This window comes from Solea solea, chromosome 3, assembly GCF_958295425.1.
Source record: "Solea solea chromosome 3, fSolSol10.1, whole genome shotgun sequence".
Taxonomy (NCBI): domain Eukaryota; kingdom Metazoa; phylum Chordata; class Actinopteri; order Pleuronectiformes; family Soleidae; genus Solea; species Solea solea.
Window position 1 is genome coordinate 12,870,305 of NC_081136.1, and position 24,628 is coordinate 12,894,932.

A 24,628-nucleotide genomic window follows, 5' to 3' on the forward strand; every position below is an offset into this window, starting at 1 on the left:
AATCTTGCAGATGAGTGTGCAGAAGGAAATCTACTGAATATGATATATCTACATATACTGAGCAGATTTACCTGGTGGGGAGAAAAAAAAAAGCCTGTGATGATATTAATGATTATTACATGTGGGTGCAGGGAGCAGATGCAGCATTAAAATAGATACGAATTGCATATAAAGAGCTCGGAGCAATTTCACAGAAACAAATCCTCAATCCTCATGATGCATAATCAATCTTAAGAAAGGGGGATGGTGGTGATTATCATCAAACAGTGGTTGTGTTTATCACTTTTTGATTTACCACATTTCTATCACGAAACTAGGTGTTTTCATTACCATATTTATTTATGGCTTTACTTGATGTTGTGTTTTATTTTTCTGTACCCAACTGTAATTGCTGGTGCAGCTGTAGTGTCGATGCATTAAAAATGTATGAAGCTTACAATTCCTTGAGAGAAACGCCCCCCCCACCCCCCCAAAGCAATATTTTCTGTGTGTTTTTGCCATTCTGTTACACGCTTCCACCTCCATTGTTCTCACCATCCGCACATACATGCACAGGAATTTTTAGGTTGGTATCGAATTCAAATCTGCAAAAAGTTTCAATAAAGACAAAATCAAAGAGTTTGAGTGAAATGAGCACAAAAAAGCCTTAAATATCCGCCTGTCTAATTCAAATTTTGATTGTTCCTGGTGAAAACAAGGGATTTAACACCTGTGGCTTTAACACCTGTCTTGCTGCTGATTTAAAGATATTAGAGGAACTATGACCTGGATGAATGACAACATACACATCAACATCAAGCATTTAAAATAAACAAGTGTGTCAAATGATGCAAAACGGTTCAAAAACTGTCTTCTTGGTAATATCATTTAGCTTAACTTTCATTCAGTTAGCCAGAAAAAGAAGGTTTTTCAATTACCTTGACATGTTTTCGACTACTTCCTGTGGTCTTCCTCAGAAGGTTCACTTGATGTTGCATGGCCGTGTCTTGCTTCCTGTTTTATACAGGTTGGTCAGACAACTACGGCCCCCTGCTGTAAATATTGAAATATCACATCAACACACCAGTGAAACCACACAGCACCACCATGAGACAGCTACTGAACTGGTCCATCTAAAAAAAAAAAAACCCCAAAAAAAGCCACAGAAAGAAAAAGTGAAGTCATCTATGAAATACACTTGCTGCATGAAAAAGTGAACCCAGATAGACACACACGATTAACATACGATAAAGCAGAAAAAGAAAACTTGAAATTAGCCATATCCGACCACTGTAAAGAGAGAAATCGCATCATGACCTGGGAGGCCAAAGTAATCCGCTCTGAAAGTAACAAACACCACCTCTGGATCAGGGAAGCCATCAAGATCCGGAAATGGCATCCATTTTCTGACACCTCTGGTAACTTGTAGTCGTGTTTAGTCCATTTTATTTATGTATATTTCATATATTAAATGCCCCCCCCCCCCCCCACTTGTCAATTTGCTACTTTGATGCTTCCCTGATACTTTTTAAAGTAACAATAAAAAATGCAATACCCCACACACTTAGGTTTAGGTTTCGGGGGAGAGGCTGGAGTAAATCACAACTGACATCCAGGGAGCGGCAAAGCAGCCAGGACAAGACACCAGTCCATCAATGGACAAAACACTAATTGTGTCTATGTGCAAATCAACGCCTTTTAAGATTGAGAGTCTGTGATAAACCCATCTTGACACATTCTGGACACAAACCAAAGACTTTCTTCCTGCAAGGCAGCACTAACCAGCTCACAAGAGATCACAGAGATCCAAGGCATTTTTTTTTTTTTTTTTTTAACAATAAACACGAAAATACAAGGTACGTAACACATGAGGCAACATTTTGTATAAATTGTGTTGTTATTGCAACAAAACACTGTCTAAAAGGGCAAATAGAAAGGAAATATCATACATTTTTGCATTTTTGATTGAACTTTTTATAATTGAAAGTGTACTTAATGATATTTGAAAACACTGCTCACTACACAGGGGTCAAAAATGTTTACGTTACAAGAAAATAATAAATAATTACACATAAAATTGCCCACCATGTCATGTCTACAAAAATACCAAGCATTAATAGCTAATGGGCCCTTGACTTTCTTACCTCTTTTGTTTGAAATTGCTGTAATGGCTAATGAGCACATTTTTTTTTTTCTGTGGTAATGGCGGACCACATTATGTCAACATGAACATGATGATATTTAAGAGGTCTAACATCATTATACAGCTTTTAGAACATAAGTGCTAGGTTGAAACATAAGCATGAAGCTAGCAGTTCAGTATTTCTAGAAACCTCTAGGTTTTGACAGCTGGATACATACAGTTCATGTTTTTTTTTAAGAGTTTAGAAGAGTGGTGTATACGTCACATTGTTTCTGTAGTGCTTGGGTCAGTGCCATGTCCACCTGAGGTCTGCATGACCTCCAAGATCTCCTGCACCTGTTCTTCCCCTCCACACATGCATCAGCAGTGCTTTATATATCGGAGTTCAAAAGCAGAATCTTCAGGCTATCATCCCCTTCCCCTGCTCTTTTGTTTGTCAGTGTTTCTTTTTTTTTTTCTTACAACTCTCTTCTCTTTGTCTAACAGTTTCACCTTTGGGACTAGTTCTCCTGCTTACTTATCTTCCTCACTGTTCTTGGCACTGCGACCCGTCTTGTTCAGCACCAGGTTCAGTTCATTCATCAGATTTGGTGGCATCATACCCCCCTCCACGGCCAGAACAGGCTTTCTGATGGTGGTTTTACTGGCAGCCTTTGGGAGAATGGGCAAAGCCATGAGCTGGGAGTGTCTGGATGGGGACGGAGAAGGCAACCGTGGGAGTTGGCCAATATCTACGGAACGTGTGGTGTTCCGAACGTCCGGGGTCTTCAGCAAGTTGTTGGGCTTTGGGTAGTTGGTTGTGGCGGTCTTGTGAAGACCAGCATTGTCAGTGGAGCCCTGGTTGGCACCAACAAGAGAAATCCTCTTGTCGGGGACCTGAAATGTAGTAAATGTATTCTGAATCAAAGGGGCACATTTTGCAACAGTTTTTTGAAAGCCTTTGCATTAATAATGCAGCCATGTGAGCAAATAAAATATTTCCACTGCCAGGCCAAAAAAACAAGTACAAGCCTGTGGGGGTTATGATCTAGTGTTGTCTCGGTTGGTCAGGTCTAGGTTCAGCAATGTTATGCGCTCAAAAAATATTACCCGACTACCTTAATATACTTAATATAATATAAGGCCAAGATATTCCAAGATGACAATGTTATGTTAGCAAGAGTTATCATTTCCACACGTAGCTTGGCCATAAAAATCTTGGAGAATCAGTGGAATGTGCTGGAGAAGACTCATCACAACAGTCCAACTCTCCAATCATGAATTCAAGATCTTGGTGAAACACAAATTCAGAATGAAATGAACACGTCATAATCAACGCTACAGATGTGGGCATGGGACTTGTTTTTTGGCCAGGCAGTGTATAAATACTACTTTCCTCACCTGTTTGCTGGTATTATGGTTGCGAGTTGGGAATTTGCGACCATCAGTTGCAGCACGCCGTTTGGAGGATTTGGAATCTGTAGTTTCTTTTGAGTTAATGGACTTTGAACAGAGGCCAGAACCGTACTGGAGACGAAAGACAAACAACAGAAATTAGGAGTAGGTTAAAACCCATTTGCCATGTTTATTCATTGGCTTTTAATTATTATTTTCTCCATTTTTTCTCCATTTTTTCCACACCAAGTACTCTATTTTAGGAAAAATAACAATGTCGAATGTCAAAGGTTTTCTTTGTCTGATGACATTGTCAAGAATATTTCCATGTAAATAGCAGCTTCAAAATATCATTACTTTCTTAAACCCCTGAATTTATTTAGGGGTTATTTTCAGACTAACAAAAGCATTGATATAAATGAGGGAAAGTCAGACAGAGGGTGATAAATTTGTCTTCCGATGCAGCGTTCTGACCGAGTTCAGATCTTTGCTGAGACTTTCTTTTTTAACAATGTCTCCTTTTATATAACTGTGACCCCTTCAAGACCTAAAGCACCATCTCTTTTAAGAACTCTTTGTCATCACTGCCACAACTTGTCTTTGGACCCTCACCCCCCACCCTGACCCTCCAAATACACCAGCACCCAGTCCACCTAGTCTCAAATGGAGGCCCTCCATCCCAGTTGCTATGGAAACTGATAGAGCAGGATGCTTGCCAACAGGTAACAGAGAGTAAATCAAGAACACTGAAGTGCTCTCAGTCTACTTTCTCATCTTCACATCCCCTCTGTCCTTCACACAAGCCCCTGTGTCCTTCCACAATCCCCAGTGTTGGATGCTGACAATCCCGATATTTAGCGGATTTGGGGGGAGAATCCTGGCTCCAGTCTGCTATAGATTTAGTTGATGTGGAGCTAAGAGCTTCTCCAAAGAGCAGAGAGAAGTCACTGAGCACACTGAAGTAAACACCTTGAAACACTTAGAAACAGCAGACAAAAATTGGCTTCCTCTTTAGATCAATCCCTCTCTGACAACATTGGCCTTTTTTACTTGCCAACCCAAAACTATGGCACTAAAAGGCTTTTACTGTAAGCACTGGTGGTAAACAACGCTGCACTGCAGATGGGTTCCCATAAAGGAAGCCAAGCTGCGGGCTAACGCTGACGAAATATGCTGAGCATACAATGCAGAGCTGGGAAATCTTTGTTTGATCTCTTACTGTCGGATGAGCTCGATGTTCCACTTGCAGACATTGACTCGGAAATGAGTAGAAAACAGACACAGGCATTCAACCTAATGAGGAAACAAGAAGCTTTTTTTTTTGCCCGCAAAGACGGCAGCAATAACTGTGAGATTGAAAAATAAGGCAAAAAAATATGACACATCCGTAGCTGCTCCCCTCTGTGTTTGCTTTGTCTTGCATTATTTATGTCATATGTGCTGTGTCAGCGACTGACGGTGACAACGCGAGGCTCCATCTGGGGGCTAAGTACCACAATGTGATTGTTACAGTTTGCCTTGACCTTATTCTCACGGCTTTTCCACATAAAAAGATTTGTGTTATTGCTGAGTGACCTCAAAAACTTCTAAAGTTCTTTTCCTGTTCATGTATTTCATCTGCCTAACAGCAGAGCAGAAATGGATGACTGGGTGAAAATATGATTTATCATACTTTCTTTTTTTCCCCACCCCAAGATATGGATTGCAAAGATACCAACTGTAATCAAATGTATTTTTCACACAAATAGGTTCCTGCAAAGAGTGGAGTCACATTTGCTGATTTTTTTTGGTTGTTTTTTTTTGGTTTACGTCATAAAATGAACCCTTAGAACACGGAGTATTTTGGCTGCTTTTTTCCATGAGTATATACAGAGCCGATAAGAATGTGCTATATAGAGTGTCTTATATCCGTTTTTCAGCACAACCTAGGCAATCTGATGAAACCTTGCTTTCATTTTCACCAACTATATAAACACACCTGAGCAAAAAGTACTCAAAATGTTTAAAATGGCATTGAATTTGTGAAATTTGGAAATACGTCACAGTTCAAAGTTCATTTGGCTCGTTTTTATGAAGAAAAAGAAAAGTACAACGGTCTATTTTTTGACTTCAGCACAATTCTTGCTACTTTATAGCAATAATAATATAATCATAACTTTGACTCATTTTTTTAAAGCCTGAATATGTGACCTATAAACACACACCCCAAGGATGTCCATATAAGGAGTTGTGTATTATTCCCATAGCAAATTACAATGGGTGAATCTGTGAGCACTAAGGGTTAAAAGGGTCACAGAAAAAGAAGCATAGTTTTCCTGCATGCTTGAGCTTCGACTCCCCCACTCTTCCCCTTACATCTCCATTGCGCATCATCTTACCTTCATGCTGATTATGTCCGTCACCCAGCTGACCTGCGTCTCCCTCTTCTCGCAGCACAAATGCCTGAGGAGGGAAAGCTCACTCACATCAGTGCCTGATTTCCACCTTGTCAATTTCAGAATAATTTGCACAGATGACTGGATTTGATGAATCACTGCACTGGACATAGTTTGTGCAGAGGGAAGTTCACGGACCACTCGAAACGCACTTGACGAGCGGTGGGCTGGCCATCATCACCTATGATTACAAGAATCTGCACCAGAAGCCTAGACTAAGTAACAATCTAAGAGGATGGTTTAAATTACACCTTTCATCTAGTCTGGTTTATACAGTATTGCGTGATAAAGGCTCATGTGATACACTGTTATGTTATTATAAAATCTATTCGAAGCAGAACTGTCCTTGACACAAAATAACTAAAGATAATTGTTGAGATGTATTTTTTTTATATATATATATTTTAACAATTACACATAGATAATACTTTCTCTCCTTTTATCAGCTCTTTTAAAGGTGCAGTGTGGCAGACATTTGATATATTTATAACTGAACATCATTTTTAGAAGGGAGGGCTACATAGGTTCTCTAAAACACTAAGGGAACAAAAGGGAAGGGTGAGGTGAGGGGTACTGTGGTAATGTTACTACATTTTACACACTGTACCTTCAAATGAAAATGGCACTACGTTTAAAATGTAGCTTTTGGACAACAAGGTAAAGAAAAAGAAAAGAAAAGAAAAAAATCACAGTATGATTATTGACAGCCCATCATCAGTAACAAAGGTCAAACCAAAACACAGTAGTCTGGTCTAAAGTGGACTTCCCTAACATGTCACCACTTTTCCCGACAGTACAGGTGTCACCTAGCAACAGAACTGGAGATGGACAAAACATATCACTCTTTTTCTTTTTTTTAACATGTCTACCATTTGCTATACACTGACATTGAAGCCTAGTACTGGTATTCCTCAGACCAATATCTTAAAACTAACATTGGCTAACAATTTCATTGTAATACTGTCAAATACTGATGAAGATATTTACCCTTTTTTGCCAAATTACAGAGATTTGCATCAAAGGATAGTTAAGCAGTTAACAAAGAGCTGGTGTTAAAAGTGTAAGCCGGTGTGGTGTACATTTCCTTCAACAGTTTTAACTTTTTATTTAATTTTACTAAGTTTATAGTTAGATTGTGTTGAGTTTTTCCAACATTTAATTTTATTTGGCAACTTAAAAGTTAGCTCTTAATGAGTGGAAACATCAGTTTATGTTGGAGGAATAATGAAGAGCAAATTCATTTTTTTATTTCACTTTCTGCTGAGCAGAAAGCAGGCTTGCCGGTGACCAGAAGTAATAGAATTTGATGTTCCCATTCATAACCCATTTAAATCACGAAGGGCTTGAATCCCAACTTCTGTTTTGGAGACATTTTGGGTGCAACATGCAGAAGTCGCACTCATCAGTGGGAGAACAGGAGAACGTCTGTGTGGCACTCACCATTGCTGTTTGTCAGAGTAGACTGTGAAGCCCCAGCTGTTGAAACGAGAAGGGCAAATTATTGAATTTGAAGCTAACAAAAGTTTCATGCAACCACTTTCTTTTGGAAACAGTTGTAAACGTGTGTATGCCAAAGTATTTCAACTCAAATTTGCAGAGAATGTCATGTTAAAGATAGCAACAGGTCCAAACCTTCTCATTAAAATTTTATAAAGCTCTATTTCAAACCCTAGAAACCAAACAATTGGATTTAATTAGCTTAAGTTATTCAATGCAGCTCCAGCCCACATGTTGACGCCATACCTCAGTAGGCTCCGGGCTAAAGCATCCAAGCTTGTGTTGTTCTCCTATGAACTTTCAGTACAGTTTCCTGAAATGTTTGCAAGACACAATGTATATCGAAAGCATACTTCTGAATGTGGGAGAACGCATCACAACACAATCTTCTGCGTATGGAGTGAATAATCACGCACACTGTTACACATGTTTGTGTTAACCTGTGCGGAGGCACTGCGAGGTGGAAAAAAAAAAACGACCTCTCCTTTGCAGCTGAGGCTGAACAGGAGCGGAGAAGTGAGTGAAGGAAGAATACAGTGTGTGGGAGGGGGGGGCTAAAAGATGGAGAGCCCACAGCCTGAAGCACCACTGCAGCGAGTTGCGTAAGGCAGATCTGACCTGGCAGCAGGCCGCTCTCACAAAGACCTCAGCCTAATGAGGTACTGAAGCTCTGCCTCTTCTCACCCTTCGCAATATGACTCTTCATTCTCCTCAGCACTCTAGCTTTACTTTATTCACCATGCGACTTCTCCCCCAGCTCGCTCAACAGTATATCTATAATACCACGCTGTATCATTCTTTCCTTCGGTCCCCTTTTTTCCCTCTTGTGCTTCATCTCCCATTTCTTTGCTCTTATCCGTTTTTTTGTTTTTTTCTCTCCCCCTAAAGGACTGTGTGTACTGCAGACAGTTGCTCGCCGGGACTCATTTTTCACGCTTCGACAGACTTGAAATTCTGACATTGGGAAAATTATGAGGAATTGTAATTGGGTAATGTGAGATATGGGGTTTTGGCGCCTCAAGACATTTCCTCTTTGTTTGACCAACAAGAACTCCTGTGGGTTTGGCATGTGTCATAAATTACAATCATGGAAGGTCATTAAAATTAAGCAGTGGCTGCAATTTTTTTCAACCCGCAGTAGCAGGGTTTGATAATTTGTATTTGTTAAAATGTGAATGCATGTAATCTGATTAATTATAGTGAAATATAAGATGGGGTCAGAGTGGCTTGGGCGCCCCCACAGTGTGGCTGAACTTTAAGGGAAGCAAAAGTGTACTACATATATATATATATATATATATATATATATATATATATATATATATATATATATATATATATATATAGTACTCTTTTACTATTTTTTTTATAGTTTTGGAGACAGTTCATATCTTTAAGCTTTCATTCGACAGGGTGACGGTAGAGCAAGTCGTCTTTTAACTTGAAGGAAGTGGGTTTGATTCCCAACTCCACTAGCCTACATGCCGATGTGTCTTTGGGCAAGACACTTAACCCCACATTGCTCCTGACGGCTGTCATGATGATAGAAAATGTGCTGCACATAGGTGCGCTGTGTGAAAGTGTGAGTGAATGGGTGTGAATGTGTGAATGGCGGTGTAAAGCAGGTTTGAGCGGTCATCAAAAAGCGAAAAGTGCTATATAAATACAGACCATTTACCATTCCTGTGTTAGAATTATCAGCTAGTGAGAAGAGCTAATAATTGCAATTGTTAATTATCAAACTTAATTACCAGTATACATGAAAATAAAATACCATATTTTTTCCTCATTACTGGCCAATAATGCATTGGCTGCCGATATAATTGTGAAGCCTTATTTTCAATATGTTACTCGGTGAACATTAAGCTTTACTGTGACATCACAAATCTGTTAACAAGTCACAATAAGCTATTATCCCCACATTGCTCTGCCATACTAATAGGTCAGACACAAGCTGTTGTACATTTGCACACAATTAAGGAAAAAATACACCCCAAAAGACACAAGCAATACTTAATAATCACTAACTTGTCTTGATTAAACATTTTAGTTTATGTGCTCTGAATGTGCACCAGCTGTTTTGGTGTTTATGAGTCAAAATATGATGAACTATGAGGCTGCACCACAGGAAAAAATTATGATTTTACACTCCTATTACTTCAGTGTGGTTCAGTGCAGACTGTGTGATGATAATAAGTGGAAATGAATCCTAAACCACCTGATATATTGTTTTATCATAAAATATCCACACATTAATATATGGTACATTATGTGTTGATTTAACCAAATGTACTCCTATTCAATTAGCGCCATGCTGTGTTGTTATATTCTTAATCGAACCTGAATAACTCTTTCATTGTAATCACCTTGTTCATGAGATCTGGGTTTCTTCTCATATTCAATTAAGGACTTTATTCAAAAATGGTGCTTTTAATTAACAACCAGCCTCTTTCACTTGAACGCACTCGTGGCAGAATATGAACCACAGCCGTCAGCCACTTCAAACCGTTGTACAGGTTGCCAACGAGAACGGAAGTTGGACAATGATACGATATCCTGAATTTGCTTCAAGTCCCACAATTGAAATCTGTACGCTGTGGGCAAAAATGTGCTTCTTTTTATTTATGACATTTTATGAACGTGTGTAAAAGTTCAATACAGGTCCAGTGGACAATGTTAACACAAGGGTATGTTAGCGGCATCTTTTTGGTTTGTTGTCAAGGTGATTAGAGAAAATAAACTGACAGATGGATGTTGAGATAGGAATTATTTTGTCAAACTCCAGATATAAGAAATATCTCTCTATATACATTTTTGAATTACTGAATTAAGCTAATTCAATCTAAATGTATCATGTTATCTGAGGACAACTTGCTTACTTTAGCTTGAATGAGCTTAGTTCAATTTGGTTTTATCAATGGAAGTAATATTCTTAAGTTTGTCAATCATTTTCTTTTTTTCAAGTGAAGATTCAAGAAAGATTCTTTTTTTAATTGTGCGTGAGAGAGTACAGTTTACCTGGTTGCTGGTTTGAGCTTTTTCCTCAAGCCGAGGTAACATTTCACAGACTTGAGCAGGATCACTTTTTCCGCTTTAGTGCTCTGAAAAACAACAAAATAAAACAAATGAACATTTTGGATGACTAACTGGGGGAAAGAAACTGGCGAGCAGAAATACACTGCACACACCTTATGAAATAAACTGCGATAAAACAAAATGCCAACAAAAGATTGGTGCCATTTGAAAGCAAACAATCACTGTGAACCATTACCAACGCAACCCCTTCTTCCAAGCAGCAAAGAACAAAGCAGAGGAGACGACAGCAAACTGAATCAAACTTACCGCTCGCCTCTGACACCTACACATCACAGCCCGACCATCCAATTTTGTTTCTTCCAATATAATTTGGACTAAGTATAGACCAAGGAATAATTGTACATGGAGGCTGAAGAATATCAATTAAAGTTACAGTAACACGTCTATTTTCCTTTGCAGCAATTAGGCCCATTCTTGTGCAACCCGATATTTAAAAAACTTTAAGAAAAAAAAAAAAACCTTGCCAACTGTCAGAATCGCTGCACTTCTATCAATGTGTTCAAGTCCCGTGATTCAGCTGAAAGGTAAAAGGGCTTAAGGGAGAAATTAACAATGTGTTCTTTCTTTTCAGAAGAGAGTGGCAAATCCACTGTGTTTTATTCTCCTCCGTTATTTGGAGATTTGGACGGATATGCGGCCATGAAGGTTGGAGTTAAATCTACATATAGTTGCAGTCATGTTGGCTGCATTTTCTTCAGGGAATCTATTGCCTTTTTCAATTCCCTGCACACACTGCTCACAACAGGTACTTTGTGTTTGCATATAAAAACCCACAGCAGAGAGTGTTGCAATAAAAGCAAACTTACTTTGATGTCTCTGTAGAGCAGCAGCTTCTCTTTACGCAGTGCAACATATTTGTCCTGGAATTTGTGCCCTGACAGCAGTTTGGAGGATCCGTCACTGAACTTCAGATAGTCGCCTTTTATGAACTGTTTTTGGTCTTCTGTAAAAACAAATTGAAATGCGGATAAGAGCCCAAAGCCGAGCAAACAACTGGTGCTGAAACAATAAGTGTGTGTTTAATCAATATTTGCAATCTACATCAATTCTGGAAACTGATTTATCGCGACAAGTCGCAAATAACCAAACAAATAACCGATTTGCAGATCTGTAAATGTGATGTTCGCCGTCATCTAAATATGTCGCGACTAATTCTGGGAATTTGTAATGAGCGATTTCCACAATGTTCTGACACTGCTTACTGCTTACAGTTTTTCTCGCAACACATATTTCACCGTCTAGCTAATGAACTTCCATTTTAACATAACTAATGTTTCCAATTTTCAAATTAATTTTAAGCTAATTTAATACATACACCAATACTTGAAGGTGGCTGAGTTTATATGAAACGCAATGTATGTGTAGTATATATATATTTAACCTTTAATAATGTTTTTCAATGATAATGATAATCAAAATTCAATCTACCTTAATTCACTAATAATTTAAGTTTGCTTTTGTATTACAAAATAATGAACCATGATGAACTGACAAACTCAACAACAAAGACTATGTCGTGTGCAAGTGGGCAGTTCTGTACAAAGTTATAAAGGTGCAGGGCTTTGTAACAGAGAGTCTAGATTGTTCTCTGTCAGAAACATGTGTTGTACACTTTTATTGCAGTTGGCAGGAAGGAGCGAAACTGTGAAAGTCTTCACTGTCTCTCCACTGCGCGCGCGGTGGAGAGGGTGGTCTGGGTTATCCATGATCGATAAGAGTTTAAGTGTCCTCCTCTCCACTGACCCTCCACCAGCAGACTGCAGTGAAGAACAGAGTGCTGGCAACAACAGACTGGGAGGACATCGCCAACATTTTGCTGCACACAGTAAAGGATGTCAGCTTCCTCAGGCGATAGTGTCCACTCATCCGCTTCTTGTAGGCAACATTGCTGGTGACCATCTAGATCAGAACCAAATTCAATGTCGACTCCCAAGTATCTCAACGTCGTTACCCAGAATGCACTGAGCCACCTCCCTCCTCTGATGAATAACCATCTCTCTGGTCTTTTCCACTTTTCACAGCAGGTCATTTCATGCAGACTGGTCCACAAAATCATCTATCAGTGCCTTTACTCCTCCTCCGGTCCATTCATTATACACCCAACCACTACAACTTCTGCAGGTGGTGAAACTTAGAATCATACTGATTAGCGGTGTTTGATGGTGCCATCCAGAGTCAGAGGTCATCACCTCCGAGTTGAGAAAGTGGGAGAACCGTGGGCGCACACGCATCTCAGGCTAGCCATAGTTAGCAATATCAATCAATAATAACCCTCTACACAATGTTTTGCCTATACAAACAGCATAGCAACATTTCCACAGATAGACATTGACCAGTACCATGTATAGGACTGATTAACTGTGAAATAAGTGCAATTAAAAGTAAAAGTAGCAGCCAGGGTTGTGAGGTTGCTTCCGGGTTGGAAATTCTGATTTCCAACTATAACTGGAACACACCATAAGGTGAGCAAGAGAGGAACTTCAATGCCAACAACCAGCAACTACTTCAAGCTTTTTTCAGTCTCTTATACAGTCATTATTTAAATTTTGTATGCATTTTATAAGGCTAACTTTTTGTCAATTAGTGCTTGAGTTAGCATTTCCAACTATAGTGTTCCTGTACTATTATTATCATTATTATCATTATTTTAAGTGAACTAATTTGACCTTTTATCCATTTGTATTTAGAGTACCATTTCTCAACTTGACTCAATATTGTGATACATACTATTTTACAAACATAAAATACAGTAGATCATCGGACTAAGTCAGCTGAAACACCTGCATAACATGTGTTGTGATGGAGCTATATTGAATGTATTTGGTATATTTGTAAGCACCACTGCAAAATGTTGACAATAAAAAAGTATGTATGATCACTAAAGTAAAATATAAAGAAAAAACAAACAATTGCAAATAAACCGAATGCGGCATATACAGTATACTGTTAGAGGAATTTACTTTGACAAGGGTTTGGGGTATCAACAGCAACTGCCTTTACCTTTTCCATCAGCCGCTCTTTTAGCCTCGGAAAACTTCTTTATTACAAGAAAAGCAGAACTTGGATAGTCCAAAGAACTCCACTCCAACACCTGTTCAAGAATCTTCTCATTGTGGTGCAAAGGTCGCTCTGTTCAGAATAAACGACATTGTGTCAAATGAAGAAGAATGATTAGCAGGAAAATGTGGCGAGAACAATAGCAATAGTCAAAACTGAAACGGTCAGGCAAGTCAAACACCCACATCACTTATAAATTATTGACATCAAAACACAACCTCTTATCATTAAATCCTAATTCTCGTTAACCCAATAACAAAATGATGTTGTTGTTGTTCTGCCCATTTTTCATTACTGAGTGGTTAAATTTATCAGCAGCACATCAGGACCTGATTATAAAAACACACTCATGTGCAAAATAGACCTATTATCTCTTCCTAATTGGTGAACAGGGTACGTGCTGTCAGCCAGAAAAAAAAGGAGATAATTTGTGTACCACCACGCCTGCTCTGATCCCATCTCTACACTGCCCTGTTTTTCATAACCAAAGGAGGTAAAGAAAGAGCCACAATGGCATAACTTATTCATAACAGTGGGCTTATCTTTCCTCTGGAATCTCCTCAGACATAGGCCATGGAATTAGTTCCTCGTTTCCCAACAAATATTGGCTCCCCTTTTCTGCCTATTGTCCTCGATAACAGTGTTTATCCGGCACTATCCCCTCAAAATGGCTAATTAACGCACTCTTCCCTCCCCTCTTTATGGATTTATGAGCAAAAGCTGTCACGGTACCGCCTTCAAAACAGCTCGACTGTTTACTCTTTTCACAGACATATTGTCGTGGCATGGAAAATATGCTGAACCGACAGCAAATATATTCAGCATTCAACACACCTTGGCTTGTAGAGGAGGACGTCGTGCCCTCTGTAACTTTTGCGAGGAAGAAAACAAAAACAAGAGTGCCGTGTAAACTCTCAGTGAACTGATGAGACGTGCACAGGGACTGTCAGCTGTAGGAAACTCGGTGACAAAGCTAAACTTTGACTTCTCTCGTTTGGTCTGTGCTTCCTGTGCAGTGATCAAATGTGTCTGTGTGAGGCATGAGGTGTCATCGGAGCATATTAATGCAAGATGAGGTGGGTCAGCTCCCTAGGCCGATTATGCAAAGAAGATTGAGGTAATTTATGATATATGATGGTAAAGATGATTAATTCATGTGCATATCATCAAACCAATGGTGGCTAATTTTTCTCTGTGTTCTCTCATGTTCACAGAGACTGCTTCATTAGTGAGATAGCACAGCACAGCAGCATTATGAGGTCATTTGATGAGACAAAGTGTGATCTTAGCATGATGTATGTTTGCAGCGAAGGCTAATACCAATTTAAAAGAATAGAAAACAAAAATCCTGCCTTTGTATATATACATATATACAAAGGCAGAATTTTTATAGAAATGCAGTTTGGTTCATTTGTAGTGACAAATGTGAGGTTACAGTATAAGTTAGGGCAAGGCATATTTTTTCTCTGTTGATTCTGTCGACGTTACAAGAAACTAATGGGCACTTTTAAAACTGTGTGTATGTCGTATGGTGGCAGACAGGACAACTATATGTAGATCTGCCCATCTGCCTTTAACTATCCTGCAACAATTAACATCACTTAAACAATATTTCTTCCTCGATCTGATGCTTCTTCTGAAGTTTTCCAAGCTACTCAAGCTACTCCATGTCTAAATGCATGGAGTAATTATAATGTGATTGGGATAACAAGCAGTTGATCAGTTGTACCTGTGGCCTTGTCAAATGGTACAAAATAGGGTGTACCTACTAAAATGGCTAGAAAGAATATGTTGCTATTGTCTAAAATACAAGAATAGAAAGTGCCAACTTATTTCTGCACAATTGCTGATTTCAGATTAGAATTAGTTTCACGTGGACACATGTCAAAAAATGTAAATAACCAAGTAGTTTGTGAAGTTTTTTTTTTTTACAGACTCAAGGTTTGAAGAGAGATGGGCGGTAAAACTGAACACATGATTTTTTCTGATTTTTAAAGGCATGAAAGTGATTAAGTCAGCACCCAGGACTATGCAATTAAAAAGCAAAGATCTGAGAAAAGTCTTTCCTGCTGAACTGCGGGTGAATACGCCAATGGTCAAATAAAAAAAAACGGTTTGATTTATGATTAAATACTTTTTTTTGGGAATATTTTGTGAATGTTTGACTGGAGGGATACTTCCTTCCTGCATGCATTTACCTAGCTCTCCATTTTCAATGACTTCAAAGGTGGTCCAGAGGTCATTGGCATTGAAGGCAACATTCCTCATTGTCAACGCAGTTTCTGCGAGCTCCAACGAACGCATGCTGGGAGAAACCTACCGCAAACACAAACAACAGATGTAATATAATAATATAATAACTTTTATGTATATGGCAACTTTGCAAAACAGTTTGCTTTGACAGACCAGATTAAGTTAATATGAAGCCAAACAAGACAAAGGACAAGAAACACAGTACAAGTAGAGTATTAATGAGAATAAATAAAGGCATCAAATAATGCAATTAACAAAAACAATGGTTTAAAGGTATACAATGAGAAAAACAATCATGAATGGGTCAAAATTGAATGGTGAAATAAATAAATAATAAAAAAAGACAACGTCACATGAATGCCAGTCAATGATCTCCTCTGGATTTGAGCCTTGACTTTGAAACAACCAAGAAGGCCATGCCTGAGGATCTAGGGCTGCAAGGTGGCTCACATGGGGTCATAATGTCTGACATGTAGCTCGGGGTTAGATCCAGATAAAAGTGATCAGTAAAATCTTAAAATATGGAAAGGGCAGCCAGAATTGGGGTGATGTGATGTTAAAACAACAAAGCAAAAAAGAAACAAACATCTTGAATAAAAAGAGCTGAGATCATAAGCTTTATGGGCCACTAATAACACCACCCTCAACCATTGCTTCGTTTGTAGACACATTCAATATGTAACATTTATTGCACAGATATTTGACTCGCAGCCGTGTACACCATGAACTGATTAAATACTTGCGCCTCTGTCAAGTTATTAAGTGTACCAGAGCGGGATTGAACTAAGCAAATGTTCTACCTCATTCCACAGAGGGAAAGTGAAGTATTAAAGTCGAACTGTGCTGCAGAGCAATTGTCTTTAACCCCATCCCGACTGTGCCACAGCTGTAAAAAAGGAATCCATAACCTACAGCGACCTGCGTGCCTCATAAAACGCAAATACTAACACAATTAAATCAGACATTTCTTTGATTAGTTTGCTTTTGATTTATTTCACTGCTGATAGTCCCCCTCAGGTTTCACCACAAATGTCTCCATTCCATCAACCTCTCCACCTCTCATTCTTGCCTCACCTGCCTTCATCCCACACTCCACCTCCCTCTCTTTTCACCTTACCGCTGAGGGACCAGACACACACATTAACACACACTCCTACCTTGATTAAACAGCAGTTCTCTGGCTCTCTCTTTTCCAGGTACACCTCAAAGATCAAGTCCCCAGCTGGAGAGAACTGAGGTGGAAAAATAGGAAAAAGAAGAACAATAGACTTAAGTAGATCAGTCGAATTACACAAAAAAAGGTAGCTGGATTAATTGGCTTATCTCCAAAATGTGTTGGCTGCGGTGCAGCATGAATCTAAATGGGGAAACGTCTGGAGGATTGATAGAAAACCAAAGGTGTTCCAGCAGCAGCAGCAGCAGCAATAACATGTGAGACTCAAACACACACACACCTGTGTGTTTCACCTACACTAAAAGTGGAATGCCTTCCACAGGTGTTAAATTTTCAGTGTGATGTTTAAAAATATGTCCACACACCTGGAAAATGCTCACAGGTTATTATGGAATTTGAAAAAAAAGGAAACGTGCCAAAATGAACAGTATAGCAGAAGGCAGAGATAAGACCACACAGCATTTACAGATATTTTCTTTACACTAAATGCATCCTCTGTAAAAAAAGAAAACTTGTGGCCTTTCTGCATGAAATCGTCAAATGCTAGACTTCTTGCCACTACATATAATGGTACCTTTCTACAGCAGTAATCTTTACCACTTTTAATTATCGAAACTGTAACCTTTTCGTGAATGATAAATGCCGGGGGAGAAATGAAAGCCTGTCATGCTCACAAAGCCTGGAGAAAAGTACTGAACAACCAAGAGACGTCTACTTGAATCCAGACAAAAATGAGCCCAAAAAGGAGAAAGAAAAACCCTAGGTCCATTTCACAAATGGAAACACACTGGCTTGAAGAGAATACAAGCTTTTGGCAGATTTCTACGAGACTGTGACACCAAGACCTGATCTGACTCGAGCCAAGAAAAATCGACAGGCCCAGAAGGAAAATTATCATTCTGAAGGCACCAGAGTAGAAAAATAATTAATGTAAAGTTAAAGATAGCAAAATTATAGTTGAATATGATGAGTTCATGCTTATATTGCTATATTGTTATAGTGTTTTAGAAGAGAGATGGAGTTATGTGCAACTATGGGGTAAAGTTTAAGTAATAAAGGTGCTCTATGCAAGACCTGCATTATAAAATGTGTGATCTGACATTAAGGAAACATGATAAATCGAAAAACTGGCTTCACTGATAGCAATGACGCAGCCAGTTTATTCACAAAATACATTTTCATTGGTGGGCTGCAAACTCAGTTTGTTTGTTTGTGTTTGGTATTTTGGTCTGTTGCAGCACCTAACTCCACCCACTCAGTAACACATCCCATGACCCATACTGGGGTCGCAACTCCTAGTTTGGGGGCCTCTGTTTTAAGGCACTAAGGCTACATTTCTGGAAGTCCCAAGCTATGGTAAGCCATTACCATGCTATCTGGTCATTTCAGTTAGTTTTCCCATTGTTGTAAAATGTACCTATCACATGATTGGAGAGCACAGAAATTACAGTTATTCAAACTAAGCTGTAATTGTGAAAGTACTCTGTTCCTCTGCCAATTTCAGTGTAATGTGATAGGAAGAAGATCAAGGTACACTCCAACAAAATCCAAGACAGGAAATAAAGACAGGATGTTGATAACTTTCTGGCAAAGCACGCAAATGTAACAGAAGGAAGTGTGAAATCGCCACGACAGCTACCAATGTCATACTCTCCCTGAACTCACCCTGCCTGTAAATGAAACTATTGATTTTGAAGTGCCACTTCTAACTTACAAGGCATGGCATTGCATTCCACCTCATTATAGCGCTGATGTATTTACTCCCCGAGTGTAGTCACTTGCAGGTTGCGGGATCCTTATCATTCCCTGCCTAGCAAAGGAAACAGATGAGGTCAGGACTTTAACCTGCAAAAGGGCCAAGCCATCTCAAGCAAGCTTCCTGCAAATATTATCTTGTGCCACAGAAACAGGCAACATTGTAATATAATCACTGAGCTGAATGGAGTATTGTTTTTTCTTCCTCCAACTTGTTTTGTTTCAGGCACATCCGTGACGTCACAATCCTTGGCAATGGAAATGGGGGTAATCATTTATTTTTTAACAGCTACACCTGGGTTTTATAATTCAGACGGTTTCGACTAATAGATTAATCTTGAATGTGGTGTCTGTGGTGACATTTTGATGTTGGTGCTCCTGTAAGGGTTACTGCTTTGCCAGAGTTTAGCATAGAAGCAAGATGGAGACGATGGGAAATATCAAAGCAGCAGTTAAGAAAAGTATAAGAGGCTTAAAGAGAGGATTGCTCAATATAATAATGAGAGTATGTGTAAGCCTGAAACAATGGGGTGCATATTCCACCTACATTAAAAATGAACAGCTTTGCACAGGTGTTTAATTTTCAGGGTGATGTTTAAACATGTGTTTAAGACGCACCTGGAAAATGTACAGCATTGATAACATAAATGGAAGAAAACTGCAAAACATTTTTTTTACTAATGTTACATCTATATAATTAAATACACAGCCTTTCTGCCTGAAACTCGGGTCAAATCCCTGCCTCGGCCTTTACATTTCTTGATTTTCTTTCATATAGCTGTTGTTTCATAGTAATTATCTTAAAAACTTAAATAGCCTTACTGCTTATCTCAATAAAAGCATCTTCCCCGTAGTGATGTGCAATTACAATAAATCAGCAATTTCCAAAGTTAAGATTACTTTAACATTTTTGAAAATCTTTTGCATTAACATTAGGCAGAAAATTCCAACTTTAAATCAGGCCTCTTCATATTTATACTGCATAATGTAATGTTTTTTTTAAATGTATACAAGTGGTTGCCGTGAAAAAGTTAAAAGTCTTCAGCGTTGTTTACATTATACCTACTTGTGTTCCCTCAAGATTTAGTTGAATTAGTTCCAACTAAATCTCCTCTTGTTGCAGATATTTTCCCTACATGCAAACCACACCACAAGTCAAATTTAGCTACATGTACTGGTGAAGTTGCATGTTGCAGCTGAATATACCTCACCTTATCCCTTTCAAGTGTGTTGGAGAACCTATGTATAGCCTTCAGTTGGCACAATTCAAAAGATGTTCAGTTTGTCCATTGTGGGCTATTGTAATTACATGGTGATCCAAAATAGCAATCTCCGTAGAGCTGAACCAGCTCCTGATAGAATTCCACTGAGTAACCCTCCTGCCCCACAACAGCAGGTCTATGATGACATTGACAGAATGGAGGGTTGGGGGGGCAGAAAGGCGCAGACATCAACAACTCACTTCAGATTCCAACATCAGCAGCAACACGGGCATGTGATTTAATTTATTTCTCCCCAGTTATCTGAACCAAATGTTTTTCTTGGAGGAGGCACCCAGGCATAAAGTACCTGCTGTAAAAGGTTAACAGGAAAAAGGCCCTTTTTTCCTCACCCGCCTTGTCTGCCGCGTGCACACCCCAGCACCCCTACATTCCCCATGCCCTTTGTTTTCTTGTCAGGAAAACAACACCTTTTCAAATTAATCCCTGATGTGAGGGAAAATAACTCAAGCAGGCAAATCAATACAAGCACTCGCACATACAGACAGACAGCACCCACTGGTGATTTCCATTTGGGTTCTGTGGGTCGACTTACTGTGGTGTCCTTCTTGTCATTCCAGCGTGCAATGAAACCATTCTCTATCTCCATCTGTTGCACCTGGTCCTCATTGACCTGTTGGAAATAAAAACACACACAGTTGCACACACGAACACAGTTCAATTCAAACCTTCAATTCAAAAAAGGAGAAACTTTCTGATCATGTCAACATGCGAGAAACTTTAAAACGTTTTACAGTCATTTTCAATACAGTGCAGTACGGGTGATTTTTCCCCGTAATTTTTTTCCTCCGTTTGGTCTTTGTAAACAAAAACACGTTATGTGTATGCTTCATCTGAAGATGGACTCTGTCAAGCTAAATTATCAGTCCTGACTAAGGGAGCATTTGTGTGTGTGTACAGCAGCACAGGGACGCACAGGAACAAGAACTGTTTATCAAACTGCTGATCGACCAGGTTTTTTGAGCAGCAGAATTCACTTCCGGAAACCTTTCGTGAGCACTACTTTGTGTTTTCAGTCAAACTCCAAACCTGTTTGCAGCCGCCTCTCTTTCCTAACATGATGCTGTCGTTGGCTCTATCTGTTCTGACGTAAAACAAATCACTTCCTCTGTGCAGCGCGGGAACGTCGCCAAGTGACACAAGATCACATACTCAGATCAAGCTCAAAACTGACTCGTGTGGAGCTTCATCAGCATTGTGTGAACTCATTTGACAATGGTTTGAATGTAATCGACATGGAAAGTAACACAGGCCTTTCAAACTCATTTTTGAAAGAGAGACTTGGCTGAGTGTTTGACATCAGCACAAGTGAATACTCTTTCCTTTTCTCAAAAATCTGTGTGGTAAAGACATTTTTTTTTTTTACATCATTATGACTTTCAGAGAACAACTTTCTTTGTGAGTTATACGACTGGCAGAGAAGATTGGGGGAAGAAGAAAAAAATCCCAACAAACTCCTTGTGTGTGTTTAGGCCTGATAATGGGGCCTGTCAACAGCATCCAGCACAGAACTAGTCCTTTAATTAGCGAGACGTCTCACTCGTTTTGTGCCCCGGCGTGCATATTCACTGCTTTTGGGCTTATGATTGGTAGAGCTTAATGGCTATTTGTCATGCGAATGATGGCGTCCGGAAACGATTTTGAAGAGAAAATGCACCTCCTTTGACATCGGAAACAAGTGGGATCATCCAGGCGTTCCGCTGGGAATTAGTGTCTTCTCGGTGCTGTGTATCCCATAAGCCAGGCAGCTCTCCAAGGGTAGCATTGATACCACACCCCCCGCCCATCCACACATCCGGAAAGTCAAGCCAATTGTGGAGATTTGGCAACAACAGTTTGGCTCCTCAGATGAGAAGTATAGGAGTGTGAATAAAATCATGCTTGCAATTTGTGTAATATGATAACATCTAAATGCCTTGACGGTTATGTCTTTTTTTCCAAAAGTGATAATTGACAAGATACCTCTTTAGATAAAGTGGTCCAAAAAAAAAAACGAGATTCCATGACTACAATTATATATAAAAAGAGAAATCTTATGGAATACGTGTCCAGAAACTACTTACAGTAATGGATGACTATTAATAAACTATAGATGAAAATATGTCAATAATACACTATAGCTGGATATTTCCCATGACCTCAAAGTAACATACTCATCACAAAACGATATTGTGATACACGATCAGTTTGAAAAATTACGATATTAATATTTAACAGCAAGTGCTAAGGAACAGCTGACCTCGACTGCCACTCACTGGCTTTATTCCGCACTGCCACTAAGGAGATGTTAATGTCTCAAGACTAACATCACAGCGTATCAACTCGGTAACATCTGAATCAATACATGCATCAGTAAGGGTTTTTTTTTTAGCACAGCTCTACAATGTAATGGTAGAGATATTACATATGTATATCATGTATATACTGTATATAACACGTAAATGAAACCTAATAGATGAATGGATTGATGAAAGAATGAATGGCCAGGTTGCTTCTGCTGCAGTAACACATGTAGTTTCAGATTTTGCATTCAAACATGTCTCCTGCATGCCTTGGTTGTAACAAGGTTACTTGAGTTACTGTGGACTTTCTATCATTTTGAACCAGTCAGGCCATTCTCCTCTGACCTCTGCCATTAATAAAGCATGTTTTTGCTCACAGGATCTTTTCTCTTTTTCCAACCATTTTCTGTAAACCCTGGAGATGGTAGTGCATACAAATCCCACTACATAGATCTGCAGTTTCTGAAGTACTCACACCAACTGGTCTGGCACTGATAATCATGTCACATTCAAAGTCACTTGAATCCCCTTTCTTCCTCATTCTGATACTCAATTAACTTCAGCTGCTGTCATGTGATTGGCTGATTTGATTTAACCAGAAGTTAAACAAGTGTATATAATAACAAGAGATGTCTTAATGTCTTACTGATTGACTATTTATTGTCTCCCAATCAGTTATTCGGCTCTTGCCGCAATGTCACATTGTACAGAAAGAAAACATATACTGTGATTTTGACTTACATTGAATAGTGGAATGTAGTTGTTGATGAGGTCATGGACCACACTTATTTCCTGTGGGGTTTGTCCCTGAGTCTGGAACAAGCGGGGGGAGAAGACAGATGCCAATTTTTCACTTGGCATGTGGTTGAGGTGGGAACATTGCTGAATCCTAAATCATAGGGTAAAAAAAAACAACAAAAAAACACACATATAAGAACATTATATTCTTAGTATATAATTTTGGAATAGGGGAAACTAGGCTAATACCATGTAATTTATTTAATAATCACCCATTTAAGGTTAAACAAAATGAACATTTCAACTTTATAATATGGTATTTACTTTCCATTAACAAATATCTTTCATTTAAAGGTGTTTCACTGATGGTAGCCTATAGTTGTCATTTCCAAGCTGGATATTACTTAATAATAACATGATATTATAGTAACATTATCATTTCCCCAAACCTATTTCCATTATTATTAACAAGGTGGAAATTACATTACAAATAACATGATATTACCACAGTATGACCTCCCTTTTACTAAAACCATTACCACATGTTGGTAATGAACTGTAAAATATTAACCTGTCAAAGGAAAATTACAAAAATAAATAAATAAATGTTACAGATTTGGCTGTGCGCTTGCTTGTTGCAGGGGATTTTAATAATAAGCCACTTGAGTAAGTCCAATTTCATTTATCAGAGCATTAAAAAATAACATTTGCAAGCAAGAAAGGGAGGGGGGGCATGCAGGACAGTATAAAAACAGATGAGGGCAAATAAGCTAATCTGCAACTGACAAACAGCAACCTTAAAGCTTCTCAGGGCACATGACGCAGTTTTGGCAGATTTATAAAAGCAGAATGTTTAGCTGTTGTGTATAAATAAAGCAATCCATCAGATGTGGGTACCATCACATTGCTGCAAAAGTGCCCAGTGGCTACATGGATTAGTGAGATTTTTGAACCAAAAACAGGGACCAGTGCTGGTTTCAGAAGGTACAAGAGATAAAAACGGCACAACAATAATAGATAGTGAGTGTGAATTAAAGCTAGATACAGTACAGAGTAAATACAGAAAAAAGCTCCAGTAAATTTAGAGACAAACAGTATAATCGATCAAATTGGAAAGCTATATAAAAGGCCAGTGCATGTACATTCAATGTTTACTTTATTGTACAATAAAGGATTTGTCATACAACACTAATTTCTTGTGTTGCCCAGTAATATATAAATATTCATATCCTGTATTTAATGCTTTAAACATGCTTTACAACAAGCTTTAATGTACCTGAAAGGTTATGTGTGTGTGTTGTGTGTGCATCTGTGCACCTGTACAGATGTTGCAGAAGAGCATCAAGCGTCGACCTGTTGACCTTGGGCAAGCTCTCTATGAAAGTGGAGTACTTCCTCACTCTCCGTCCCTCATCCTTCTCATCTGCAAAACCACACAGACAATAACGACTTCACATCATGCCAAGATTCTTTCAAATTGTTCCGTTCATGTGGATTATTACAGACAATTTATAGATTATTTACATAGTTCTTTGTTTTGTAGTGAACTGTTTGTGACATCACCC

General features: G+C 38.9%; 1 protein-coding gene across 5 annotated transcripts in view; it reads right to left on the reverse strand.

Annotated features, from left to right (window-relative positions):
- Positions 1–1,940: 1,940 nt before the first annotated feature.
- The window catches only part of arap2 (ArfGAP with RhoGAP domain, ankyrin repeat and PH domain 2), a 126,606-nt gene continuing 103,918 nt past the window's right edge, over positions 1,941–24,628 (reverse strand). For all 5 annotated transcript variants that reach the window (XM_058625725.1, XM_058625728.1, XM_058625726.1 and 2 more), the window contains 12 exons: positions 24,381–24,486; positions 23,067–23,214; positions 20,579–20,656; positions 16,992–17,066; positions 15,780–15,897; positions 13,525–13,653; positions 11,331–11,467; positions 10,447–10,529; positions 7,372–7,407; positions 5,875–5,938; positions 3,503–3,628; positions 1,941–2,998 (listed from right to left, as the gene is read on the reverse strand). In XM_058625725.1, coding sequence (XP_058481708.1) covers positions 2,636–2,998; positions 3,503–3,628; positions 5,875–5,938; positions 7,372–7,407; positions 10,447–10,529; positions 11,331–11,467; positions 13,525–13,653; positions 15,780–15,897; positions 16,992–17,066; positions 20,579–20,656; positions 23,067–23,214; positions 24,381–24,486 — 1,463 coding nt within the window. In that variant the 3' untranslated portion in view covers positions 1,941–2,635. The remainder of the gene's footprint in view (positions 2,999–3,502; positions 3,629–5,874; positions 5,939–7,371; positions 7,408–10,446; positions 10,530–11,330; positions 11,468–13,524; positions 13,654–15,779; positions 15,898–16,991; positions 17,067–20,578; positions 20,657–23,066; positions 23,215–24,380; positions 24,487–24,628) is intronic.